General features: G+C 40.2%; 1 protein-coding gene across 1 annotated transcript in view; it reads right to left on the bottom strand.

Annotated features, from left to right (window-relative positions):
- The window catches only part of PARL (presenilin associated rhomboid like), a 64,833-nt gene that overhangs the window by 14,453 nt on the left and 37,028 nt on the right, over nucleotides 1-13,352 (bottom strand). The window contains exons 5-7 of the mRNA XM_030862362.2: nucleotides 4,842-4,937; nucleotides 4,103-4,252; nucleotides 2,579-2,649 (exon numbers count right to left, since the gene is read on the bottom strand). Of these exons, the coding sequence (XP_030718222.1) occupies nucleotides 2,579-2,649; nucleotides 4,103-4,252; nucleotides 4,842-4,937 (317 nt within the window). The remainder of the gene's footprint in view (nucleotides 1-2,578; nucleotides 2,650-4,102; nucleotides 4,253-4,841; nucleotides 4,938-13,352) is intronic.

Genomic DNA, 13,352 nt, shown 5'->3' with positions numbered 1-13,352 from the left:
CCTAAATAGACTTTTCTTCAAAGGAGAAATACAAATGGCCAATAGACACATGAAAAGATGCTCAACATTGCTAATTATTAGAGAAATGCAAATCAAAACTACAATGAGGTACCACCTCACACCGGTCATAAAGGCCAACATTAAAAAGTCTACAAATAACAAATGCTGGAGAGGGTGTGGAGAAAAGGGAATCCTCTTATACTGTTGGTGAGAATGTAGATTGGTGCAGTCACTATGGAAAACAGTATGGAGGTTCCTCAAAAAACTAAAAATAGAGTTGCCATATGATCCAGCAATCCCACTCTTTGGCACACACCCAGACAAAACTAATTCGAAAAGGTACATGCACCACTATGTTCATAACAGCACTATTTACAACAGTCAAGACATGGAAACAACCTAAATGTCCATCAACAGGGGAATGGATAAAAATGTGGTGTGTACACACACACACACACACACACACACACACACACACACACACACACACACACAGGAATATTACTCAGCCATCAAAAAGAATGAAATAATGCCATTTGCAGCAACATGGATGGACCTAGCAATTACCATACTAAGAAGGAGAAAGACAAATATCATATGATATAACTTATATATGGAATCTAAAATATGATACAGATCAACATATCTATGAAACAAAAACAGACTTACAGATACAGAGAACAGACTTGTGGTTGCCAAGGGGAAGGCAGGGTAGGGGAGGGAAGGAATGGGACTTTGGGGATTAGCAGAGGCAAACTATTATATATAGGATAAACAACAAGGTCATACTGTATAGCACAGGGAATGAATATAATAATAACCAATAACTAGTAAGAAGTTCCATTTTTAAATGAGATTCAGAATATGCAGAGCTCTAACTAAACAAAACCCTTACCAAAATCTAGTCAGTATTCTTGCTCCTTTGTGCCACTGTTAATGGACAAATATTCTTTAACAATCTTCATCTTTCAAAGGCAATAAGACCAATACTTTACATTTTCTATCACAATTTTGTCAACAGTATTTTTTTCTCCAGATTTCTCATTAAAAATACCATATACCTGGTGATTTAGTTTTCCTTCATTTTAACCAAGAATGAATGAAAGTATTTGGGGCTAATAATTTTATCCTGCCATGGCTCTATAGGATTTTGATGACTGAATAGAAACCACCATTTCCACCTTTCTTACTACATGTTCCTTACTATGCTAAGCACTCTAAACACACTTGCATTGCAAATGAGAAATAGGTTTGTTACCCCCATTTTATATGGGGAAGCAGGTTCAGAGAGGTTAAGTAATAAGTCCTGGAAATCATGAGTAAGTGGCAGAGCTGGGATTCAAACTCAGTCTAATTCCAAATGCCATGCTGCCACACTCTACTCAAGAACTTCAGTTTCCTATCTGTAAAATGGGAATACCACTTGTCTGAGGGCACATCAAAATGCCTTCCCAGATCCTCCGAAGTAATGAGAAAAGTCTTCCCACCCTCAGAACCCCCAATGTCCTCTAGAGACTACTGAGCCCTTTCACTGTACATTAGATGTGTATAATGTTTTCTCCCCAACTAAACTAAACTTGAAAGTCAGAGACCATTTCTGAGTCATCCTAGTGGTCTTCACTGCCTTCACAAAACAGGTGCTTAGTTGGCAAATGAGGTAGAATTTGAGATATATAAATTATATTGACATCAAATTTTATATAGAAAACAAACATTCCACGAAGAAAAAATAGGGGGGGCGGGATTAAGTTAAGAAAGCATAAAGGTCATAAGACAAGATACAGGCCTCATTGGGAAAATTAAGTAGACACAAATCTGAGGAACACACAAATTATGGAATGGTTATTTTACATAAGGATTCTTTTCCAAAACTGAAACTTCTTATAGTTTCTTTAAATGTGAAATTCTCTATTTGAATACATTTAAGTGCATTGAATACATTTAAGTGTATGTAACTATGCAAAAATTGAATGTGTAGTTTTTAAAGAAACATGTAAAGATTTCCATGTGCCTAGAAATCTGTCATTAAACTCAAAAGAAAACACAATTGTAATTTTTAAAAATCATCCAGAAATAACTGAGGGCAGGAATTTTGACATCTTACTCACTGGATGTATCCTCAGCCTCTAGTAAGTACAGTGCCTAGTAGTCTAATCTGCATAGCACTCAAATATTGACGAAAGAGGAGGACACAGTATCAGATTCAAATCTCTAATTACTTAGACTTTTCCAATGCTAGATTAGGCTCTCCAGTTTATGGGGATTGCATACCCACTATTTTGAGTACTCCTCATGATATACACGCTGTGCCAGTTAAGTATATATAAATGACCAATGGTTAAAAGCTATAACCTGAAATTTATAAGGCTTTACAAATGTATAAATTCTAAATTAGATGTCGATTAGTTAATAGTATTGTTTAAATATTAATATTTTGGCATTGATAGTTGTACTGTGGTTCTGTAGTTAATAGTAGGGTTAAGGGTATATAGGAACCCTTTGTACTAATTTTGCAACTTTCTTGTAATTCTAAAATTATTTCAAAATGAAGCAAAAAATTTTAGTTAGAAATACTTACTGCACCAAGTGATGGTCCATATCTTCCTGTGGCAACTTTACACACATAACTAACAAAATTGGAAATAACACCTAAGAAATAAATCACATTTCAGTAATTTTAGTGAGGTATAAAAATGGCTTCCATTTCTGACCTCCACCCCACAGAGACTAACAATGTTGGGTTTCTACCCAGGTCACTACAAGGTGCAGGCATAGATACTTATCCTGCCTGTTGCTTCAGATATATTACAGGGAAAGCAAAGTCTGACCCACTGTACCACTTACTGAGTAACAGGGGGTCATTCACTTTACCTTGTAGTTATCATTTTCCTCAACTACACTGTATGAAGAAAGACTAGTTCCCAAGCTCACCAACTGTCTGGGAATTCTCTGGACTGCACTCTAAACACTAAATCAGAACCTCTGGAGTGGGACCAGGGAGTCTATATTTTACCCAGCTTGCCAAATGAATGTGTTGCAGATCTAGACTAGATGATCCTTTACAGGTCCCTTTGGCACCAATGTCATCTGAACTGAGTATGGCTAACTTTAAAAAGCAACTTTCTATAGAGCAGGAATTAATGGCACTTGAAACAGACCCTTTGTACCTACAACAACATTAGTGCTAGGGGAAAGAACTACACACTTAACTTATTAGGCCAAAGATACTGCTCAGCTTCTGTTTTGAGGACTAGATGCATGTGAGTATTTAATTAACACTGATTAAGTACCCACTCTGGGCCTTGTGGTAGGTGCTTTTATTTTATCCCTTCTACAACCCCATGTCATGAGAGTAAGCAGTTTTATCCTCAGAGAGTATATATAGTTTTTTCTGCAACATCACACAGCTGGTAAGCAGAAACAGAATCTGAACCTAGGTCTTCCATCTCCAAGCTCAGTGTCTTTTCACTACATATATCTGCCAGCTATACTGTTTTTAAATGAAGGGATTTTAGGAATAAATTTTTACACTTTATGGTTTGAATTAAGTACATTTTGCAAACAAAGTAAAAAAAAATTTTTTTGAGATAAGTAAAATATAATCAACTAACTGCCAATTTAGCAGCATCTAGGAACCGGGAATCCTGCACTATCATTTACTAGTGAAATAAGGAAATGATGCTACCTCCAGGATGACTTGAGTGGTTCCATGCTAATATATGCTTGCAACAAAGAATGAACTAATTCTTGACAATCTTATTGGATAGCTAATCGAAAGTTTTCTGAAAACTGAACGCACTTGGGAAATGAGCGTTAAGGTTATTTAACACAGATCCAGATGATTGAGGCAGCCCGGAAGTCTGGGAACCACTAATCTATAAAATGATGGGCCTGAGCTGAAGAAACCAAGGCCTAGGGAGATAAAAATGACATGCTTAAACACTACACCAGTCTGTATCCTTCTCTATATACAATCTGAGAAACAAATATGTACTGAGCACTTACGGAATATAGAATACGGCTATAATCATTCCCTTTGTCCCTTCTCCAGATAGGGGAGAACACTTATACTCTGAAAGGGCCTGAGATGAAAGCTTGTTACCTGCAGATAAGTACACTGCCATGAACTGCTCTTGACCGAGAATGTTCACTATGCTGGAGGAGAAGCTCCACAAGACGTACATATTTGCTGCCATGTGAAACAAGGAGAAATGACTGAACGTTGACAGCAACATTGGAGAACAAAGGACCTCTACAAGAGAAAGAAAAAGTCTTGTAATTGTGGAACACACAGCCAGTAAAAATGATCCATTTTAGATTTTTTCATTATTATTATGACATAAACATGAGAAACAAACCAGAGCTAGTTAAAAGATTGGATAAGATGGTTTAAGACAGCTTTTTACCACTTGAAAAATGCTATCTTAAATCTCAGAGATTTTCTACTTAGTAAGCAACCAATAAAGATTCTCAGGTCAATGAAAGCAACTTGTCCTATAGAAAAAGTTAGTTAGAAAAAAGAATTTGTAAATTATTTCAATTAAAGAAATAAAATTGTATATAATAGTCTCTTCAAAGAGTAAACTTGTAGTGATCACAGATCTTAAATCACTAAAAAATATTTAGATTATCTATTATGTGCAAAGTACATTTTAGGTGCCTTAACACAGCTGTAAGAGAAATGAGGTTCCTGTCCTCCAAGAGTTTACAGCCTATCCTCCAGATTTTGCTTACAATTATTGACAAGTAAATCATCTTTTTTACAGCACTTCAATTACCATAAAGCATATTTCTTCCATTTTACCTCTACCTCAAAATAAAATCACACAAGTTAGACTTACTTGAGGCTGGACTGGATGTGAAATATCTGATCATCGTCCGCTGTAGAGAAGGTACTCTCCACAAACAAAATACAAAAACATTTGCAGCTATGATACCTACAAAATAAACATTTATAATTTAGGGAAGTTAAAAATAAAAGCAAAGAAAGTCTGATCAAAAGTCCACCCAAGGGGGCTTCCCTAGTGGCGCAGTGGTTGAGAGTCTGCCTGCCGATACAGGGGACACGGGTTCGTGCCCCGCTCCGGGAGGATCCCACATGCTGCGGAGCGGCTGGGCCCGTGAGCCATGGCCGCTAAGCCTACGCGTCCAGAGCCTGTACTCCGCAACAGGAGGCCACAATAGTGAGAGGCCCGCGTACCTCAAAAAAAAAAAAAAAAAGTCCACCCGAGGGACTTCCCTGGCAGTCCAGTGGCTGAGAATTCGTCTTCCAATGCAGGGGGGTGCGCGTTCAATCCCTGGTCGGGGAGCTGGGATGCCACATGCCTCGCAGCCAAAACACCAAAAAACATAAAACAGAGGCAGTGTTGTAGCAAGTTCAATAAAGACTTTAAAAGTGGTCCACATCAAAAAAAAAAAAAAAAAAAGAAGTCCACCCAAATAAGATTTTCTACCACATTATTTAAGAGTATTATATACTTGGGGGGGCTGGGGGGAAGTAAGCTAAGAAAAGTAAGTGAAATCAATGTTTCTGAGTATCAAAACTGTCACAGGTTGGTAAAGTCAGAAAATTCCTGGAAAATGCTCTAGGAGCTAACTTCCTTCACTCAGATCCATATTTTACTCCTTCAGAACAGTTCACTCTTCTCAATAAATAATCAGATCTATAATTATTGCTTGAAAATGGCCAAGGCAAAGACAGAAGTAATGTACAGAATTAGGTTCTTTGGCCAAGAGTCAAAAAGCTACAGAACATCGCTTCTTTTTCCACAGGGAATGGTATGCTTCTTTAACTTCTGGACAGCTTGTGGAAACACCTATGGATCATCCATATAGGGACTTCCCCGGTGATCCAGCGGTTAAGATTTTGTGCTTCCACTGCAGGGGGCACGGGTTCAATCCCTGGTCAGGGAACTAGGATCCCAGGATCCCACATGCTGCTTGGCACGGCCAAAAAACTTTTTCAAAAAAGTCATCTGTGAAGATGAAGATCCACATGTCTGAGAAAAATGCTCATTAGATAAGAATTCAGTAATAGTCTGGAAGACTTTTGCAACTGCTTTTGAAAATATGTCTACATGTAGGAGTTGGGTGACTTTTATTTTTCTGCAAGAACTGATGTTGCTAGAACTACCACTAAATTGAGTAAGTTTATTTACTGCTAAAATGTGACTAGTTAATTTTAGGGAAGAAATTAAGTTATTCTTAAAAACTACAAATTTTAAAAAGATACATTAATTTTAGGTACCACAACTCCTTACACATAGTAGGCACTTATCTACTTGAATTAAAGAAATTTAAACATGTATTCACTCATCCTGTCTCTTTAGGCAACAGGCAACTAGCCCTTTCAACTTCTTCAATGATAATAAGGACTGATTCCAGCAACATTCTGGTAAAATAATTTATTTTAGAAGATATTCACTGTACAGACCCTGCCAGCTGCTACATCTTGGAGTTTTCCTTTGGCTCCCATATTTCTGCACTCTGTAAGACTCTCAGCCATCCACTGGTATTCCTAGTCTCTCTAGTTTTTGCTCTTCCACTTAAGAGTTAGAATCTATGAAAAATGGTAGTTTCCTTTCCAAAGACATTTTTTCCCATTTTAATATCTGAAATCAGGATGCATTTTACAATTGGTAGTGTGTCCAATGAACTGGTAGTATCTTTCCTTTCTTCATAGCACACTGAATGGTGTTTTACTGCATTTAACTGAACTGATCCTATCAATTTTATCAGATGCCCTACTAGTGAGGACTGTGACTGTGATTATGACAGCTATTTTACCATTTGTCTTTAGAAAAAAATTTTTTTATCTTTCTTTTCAAAAAAATTTCTTTTATTTTTGACTGTGTTGGGTCTTCGTTGCTACGCACTGGCTTTCTCTAGTTGCGGCGAGCAGGGGCTACTCTTCATTGCAGTGCGCGGGCTTATTGCGGTGGCTTCTCTTGTTCTGGACCATGGGCTCTATGCATACGGCTTCAGTAGTTGTGACATGCGGGCTCAGTAGTTGTGGCACACGGGCTTAGTTGCCCTGTGGCATGTGGGATCTTCCCAGACCAGGGCTCGAACCCGTGACCCTGCATTGGCAGGTGGATTCTTAACCACTGCGCCACCAGGGAAGCCCCCAGCATTTTTTTTTTTAAGAAAAATGGATAAATCTTGATAAGAACAGTGAGCTTTGAGGCATTCTGACCATCTTTAGTAAATAACTACAACTCTTTCCAAGATGGTGTGAGGAACAGTATTTATTTTTTAAAAAATGGGGAAAGGGATCATAAATAAGGTAAGTAAGAGCACTGTGTGTACATTCCAATGAGGAATCTGGAACCCTGGGCAGGGAAGGTGGGTAGGGCCTCCTCAGCTGCAGGAACAGATCTCAGGTGTTTATCATAAAAAGAAGTGAGCAGTGATGAGTATTGCCTGGGGTTCTTTAGTTTCTTTTGCAGAGTTAAACATCTTTACTAACCCAGAGACTCTTAGGTCTAGATTGTTGTACATAGTGTTTGGCATCTCAGGGTAAAAAAGAATTGAGAATAGTTTGGCCCAGATTTCCATGGTCATAAAGATAAGTCAGGGCTTTGCAGTTTGCTCCAGTTATGGTTCACTGCAAAGAAAGCAAGATGGGGCCCCATCCTGCCTGCTGAAAAATGGCAACTACTCTGCCTACTCTGCCAGTTCCACAGGCCACTTCCTGAAACCAGTGACACACAGCACTCAATTCCAAAAACTACAAGCACTACAGCACTGTAGAGAAGTAGAGAGCATCTCTGGCTGAAGAAATTACAACCAGGGAAAAGACTTGAAGGGAAAGATAACCAAAGATATCAAGGTTAACAGTAGCCAAAGAGTTAACATTGCCAAATTTTCAACCGAAACCTGAGGCCTTTTTGGTAAATTTGACAGAATGTTGGTACTGGAACACACTGCAGTCAAACCCCTCACTTCATAGACCAGTGATCTACGATTAGGCAACCCATCAGTAAACAGCTGAACGTATATACCCAAATTATATACATGAACAACTATAATTCATTATAAAATACACTAACAAAAGAAGAGAGAAAGTAAAATGCAGATATTTTCTTCCCTGGTTATCCCATTTTGAAGGCCAATTATAGATGAGAAAACTGAGGCTCTAAGAGGCACAAGTTTTCAGAGAGCCAAATTCAGTGGCCAGAAGCCAGAATTCCTAATGTAGTGCTCTTTCTACTAGACAGCGACATGGGTAGCCAAGGGGATTTCTTTTGACCTTGGTCACTCTAGGACTTCAGATACCAGACAAGGGCTCCTTATATGGGGAATAGCATAGGTTGGTCCCCAGAGGCGAGTGAGCAGGAGGTGTGACAATCGTAGGCCTACTGAGGAAGCACTGCACACTGTCTGAAGGTAAGGATGAAGGAGCCCAGCAGGACTGCCTCTGTCCTATTTACACTATAACCTGGGCAAGAGGACTAATCTCTCAGCCTCAGTTTCCTCTTCTGTAAAATGAGGGTAATAAAATCAACCTCGAAGAGTTGAGTGATGATTAAATGAGAAAGCATGATTACATGTAGTGGTCACACAGAGACAACTCAATAAATAAATATATGGTAGAAAGGGAATGGCCTTTTCAGGTCTGAATCCTAGGTACGTCACTTGAAGCTTTGTGGCATGTGGCATTTCACCGCCTTCATTTCAGTTTCCTCATTTGTAAAATGAGGATAATACTTGCTATACATCGTAAAGGTTGTAGTGAGGCTTAAATAGATAGTAGATGCACCTAGTATGTAGATGCTCAAAGAAAATGGTTCCCTGCCCTCCTTCCTTCTCCTTTGAGAGGTAGAACTGCTTAGGGTCTCTGTTTGTATCTCCATTTAGGAGGAGGGTTACTTGCCTCCTCCTGACTCAATCATGTCTTGGACCAGCTTGGCACTACTGATTTGGGAAGGTCGCTGCTGCCTCAGTGCCTACCTTTACCAAAAGTGATGCACTGGATTCTATCAGCAAGAATAATGGAGTAAAGACCACCAAAAGTTCTGTCCTTCATAAAAGCAATGAAAAAATTGGCAAAAAATGTTAGAATCTACTTTTTTAGAACTCTGGTAACTAGCCAAAGGCTTGCTGCAAACCAGCATTTTTTTTTTTTTTTTTTTTTGGTGGTACGCAGGCCTCTCACTGTTGTGGCCTCTCCCGTTGCGGAGCACAGGCTCCGGACACGCAGGCTCAGTGGCCATGGCTCACAGGCCCAGCCGCTCCGCGGCATGTGGGATCTTCCCGGACTGGGGCACGAACCCGTGTCCCCTGCATTGGCAGGCGGACTCTCAACCACTGCGCCACCAGGGAAGCCCCCAGCATTTTTTTTTTTTTTAAGAAAAATGGATAAATCTTGATAAGAACAGTGAGCTTTGAGGCATTCTGACTTGCCCTAGTGCCACACGCCCCCCCTTTCCAGATATGTTAGCCATGAAAATACACTTTCCCTGGCAGCCACCAGAGATAGCAGAATGGAGCTGAATCTCTTTCAAAGCCTTGCTCCCAAAGAATTATCATCATCTGGCCTATCTGATAATAGTTTCTTGGAAGACCCCAGTTGCAAGGATGTCTGTATTTGACGTGCCTGGGAGCTTAAGTACAAAATTCATTTCCCCAGGGGGCGTTTGTCAAAAGCAATTACAGGCAAGTGTTTAAGTTTGCAGCTGCCTGAGGTGATGGATAATAGAGATTAACAAAAATCTTAAAAGGAAAATATGAGGAGTGAGATGTCCATAGGGGCTCACAAAACCTCCAACATATTTCTGGGATCTAGAAAGCCACAAGAAGACAAAGTAGACTTTAAGACAGTATTTGTTACTAGAGACAAAGAATGCTATTATATAATGAAAAAAGGGTCAAAAAAAAATCTTGATATCCATGAAGAAGATATAACAATTACAAACATATATGCTTCTAACAGTAGAAACCCAAAATATATGAAGTAAAAATTGACAGAACTTAAGGGAAAAATAAATGACTCAGTAATAGCTGGGAGACTTCAATACCTCATTTGTAATAATGGATAAAATTAGATTACCAGCAAAGATGGAGAGACCTGAATACTATAAACAAACTAGACCTAACAGACACCTACAGAATACGCCACTCAACAGAATACAGTCTTCTCAAGTGCACGTGGAACATTATCCAGGATAGACCATATGTTCAGCCACAAAACAAGTCTCAATAAATTTCCAAACTGAAAATTTCAAAACTGAAATTATAAACAGTAGGTTCTGACAACAATGGAATAAAATTACAAGTCAATAATACATTTGTAAAATTCACAAATATGTGGAATTAACACACTCCTAAATAACCAATGGGTCAAAGAAGAAATCGCAAGGAAAATTCGGAAGTACTTTGCGATGAATGAAGACAAAAATATAACATACCTGCTATGAACTGAACTGTGTCCCCCGAAGATTCATATGTTGAAGCCTTAACTCCTAATGGGATGTATTTGGGGATGCGGCCTTAGGAGGTAATTAGATTTAGAGGAGGCTGAGGTAGGGCCTTCATGATGGGATTAGTGTCCTCATAACAGATACCAGAGAGCTTGCTCTTGCTCTCTCTACCTGCCATATGAAGACACAGCAAGGTGGCAGTCTACAAGCTAATAAAGTTCTCACCAGAAACCGACCATGCTGGCACGTTGATCTTAAACTTCTAGCCTCCAGACTGTGAGAAAATTAATTTCCGTTGTTTAAGCCACCTGATGTATGGGATTCTGTTTTGGCAGATCAAGCTAAGACAACACTAAAACTTACAGGATACAGCAAAAACAGGGCTGTGAATGCCTACACTAAAAAAGATCTCTAAGCGGGTGCTTCCGGGAAGATGGCAGAAGAGTAAGACACGGAGATCACCTTCCTCCCCACAGATACACCAGAAATACATCTACACGTGGAACAACTCCTACAGAACACCTACTGAACGCTGGCAGAAGACCTCAGACCTCCCAAAAGAGGGGATTAAGAGCGCTGCTTAAAGGAGCTCCAGAGACGGGCGCGAGCCGCGGCTAAAAGCGCGGACCGCAGAGACAGGCATGAGACACTAAGGCTGCTGCTGCCGCCACCAAGAAGCCTGTGTGCAAGCACAGGTCACTATCCACACCCCCCTTCCGGGGAGCCTGTGCAGCCCGCCACTGCCAGGTTCCCGAAATCCAGGGACAACTTCCCCGGGAGAACGCACGGCGTGCCTCAGGCTGGTGCAACGTCACACTGGCCTCTGCCGCGGCAGGCTCGCCACGCACTCCATGCCCCGCACTCCCCCCCCCCAACCCCAGCCTGAGCCAGAATCCCCGAATCAGCAGCTCCTTTAACCCCGTCCTGTCTGAGCAAAGAACACACGCCCTCCGGCGACCTACACGCAGAGCCGGGGCCAAATCCAAAGCTGAGGCCCTGGGAGCTGTGAGAACAAAGAAGAGAAAGGGAAATCTCTCCCAGCAGCCTCAGGAGCAGTGGATTAAAGCTCCACAATCAACCTGATGTACCCTGCATCTGTGAAATACCTGAATACACAACGAATCATCCCAAATTGAGGAGGTGGACTTTGAGAGCAAGATTTATGATTTCTTCCCCTTTTCCTCTTTTTGTGAATGTGTATGTGTATGCTTCTCTGTGAGATTTTGTCTGTATAGCTTTGCTTCCACCATTTGTCCTACGGTTCTATCTGTCCGTTTTTGTTTTTTATCCTTAATTATTTTTTTATTTTAATAACTTTTTCATATTTTATATTATTTTATTTTACTTTATCTTCTTTCTTTCTCTTTTTCCTTCCTTCCCTCCTTCCTTCCTCCCTCCCTCCCGACCTCCTTCCTTCCTTCCTTCCTTTCTTTCTTATCGACCAATTCTTTCTTTCTACTTTTCCTCCCTTTTATTCTGAGCCCTGTGGATGAAAGGCTCTTGGTGCTGCAGCCAGAAGTCAGTGCTGTGCCTCTGAGGTGGGAGAGCCAACTTCAGGACACTGGTCCACAAGAGACCTCCCAGCTCCACATAATATCAAACGGCGAAAATCTCGCAGAGATCTCCATCTCAACACCAGCACCCAGCTTCACTCAACGACCAGCAAGCTACAGTGCTGGACATCCTATGCCAAAAAACTAGCAAGACAGGAACACAAACCCACCCATTAGCAGAGAGGCTGCCCAAAATCATAATAAGTCCACAGACATCCCAAAACACACCACCAGACGTGGACCTGCCCACCAGAAAGACAAGATCCAGCCTCATCCACCAGAACTCAGGCACTAACTAGTCCTCTCCACCAGGAAGCCTACACAACCCACTGAACCAACCTCAGCCACTGGGGACAGACACCAAAAACAATGGAAACTATGAACCTGCAGCCTGCAAAAAGGAGACCCCAAAAACAGTAAGATAAGCAAAATGAGAAAACAGAAAAACACACAGCAGATGAAGGAGCAAGATAAAAACCCACCAGACCTAACAAATGAAGAGGAAATAGGCAGTCTACCTGAAAAAGAATTCAGAATAATGATAGTAAAGATGATCCAAAATCTTGGAAATAGAATAGACAAAATGCAAGAAACATTTAACAAGGACCTAGAAGAACTAAAGATGAAACAAGCAACGATGAACAACACAATAAATGAAGTTAAAAATACTCTAGATGGGATCAATAGCAGAATAACTGAGGCAGAAGAATGGATAAGTAACCTGGAAGATAAAATAGTGGAAATAACTACTGCAGAGCAGAATAAAGAAAAAAGAATGAAAAGAACTGAGGACAGTCTCAGAGACTTCTGGGACAACATTAAATGCACCAACATTCGAATTATAGGGGTTCAAGAAGAAGAAGAGAAAAAGAAAGGGACTGAGAAAATATTTGAAGAGATTATAGTTGAAAACTTCCCTAAAATGGGAAAGGAAAAGTTAATCAAGTCCAGGAAGCACAGAGAGTTCCATACAGGATAAATCCAAGGAGAAATAAGCCAAGACACATATTAATCAAACTATCAAAAATTAAATACAAAGAAAACATATTAAAAGCAGCAAGGGAAAAACAACAAATAACACACAAGGGAATCCCCATAAGGTTAACAGCTGATCTTTCAGCAGAAACTCTGCAAGCCAGAAGGGAGTGGCAGGACATATTTAAAGTGATGATGGAGAAAAACCTGCAACCAAGATTACTCTACCCAGCAAAAATCTCATTCAGATTTGATGGAGAAATTAAAGCCTTTACAGATAAGCAAAAGCTGAGAGAGTTCAGCACCACCAAACCAGCTCTACAACAACTGCTAAAGGATCTTCTCTAGGCAAGAAACACAAGAGAAGGAAAAGACCTACAATAACGAACCAAAACAATTAAGA

The sequence above is a fragment of the Globicephala melas genome, chromosome 4 (assembly GCF_963455315.2).
Source record: "Globicephala melas chromosome 4, mGloMel1.2, whole genome shotgun sequence".
Taxonomy (NCBI): Eukaryota; Metazoa; Chordata; class Mammalia; order Artiodactyla; family Delphinidae; genus Globicephala; species Globicephala melas.
Note: the sequence above shows the minus strand (reverse complement) of the source record. Positions and strands in the feature narration are given on the sequence as shown.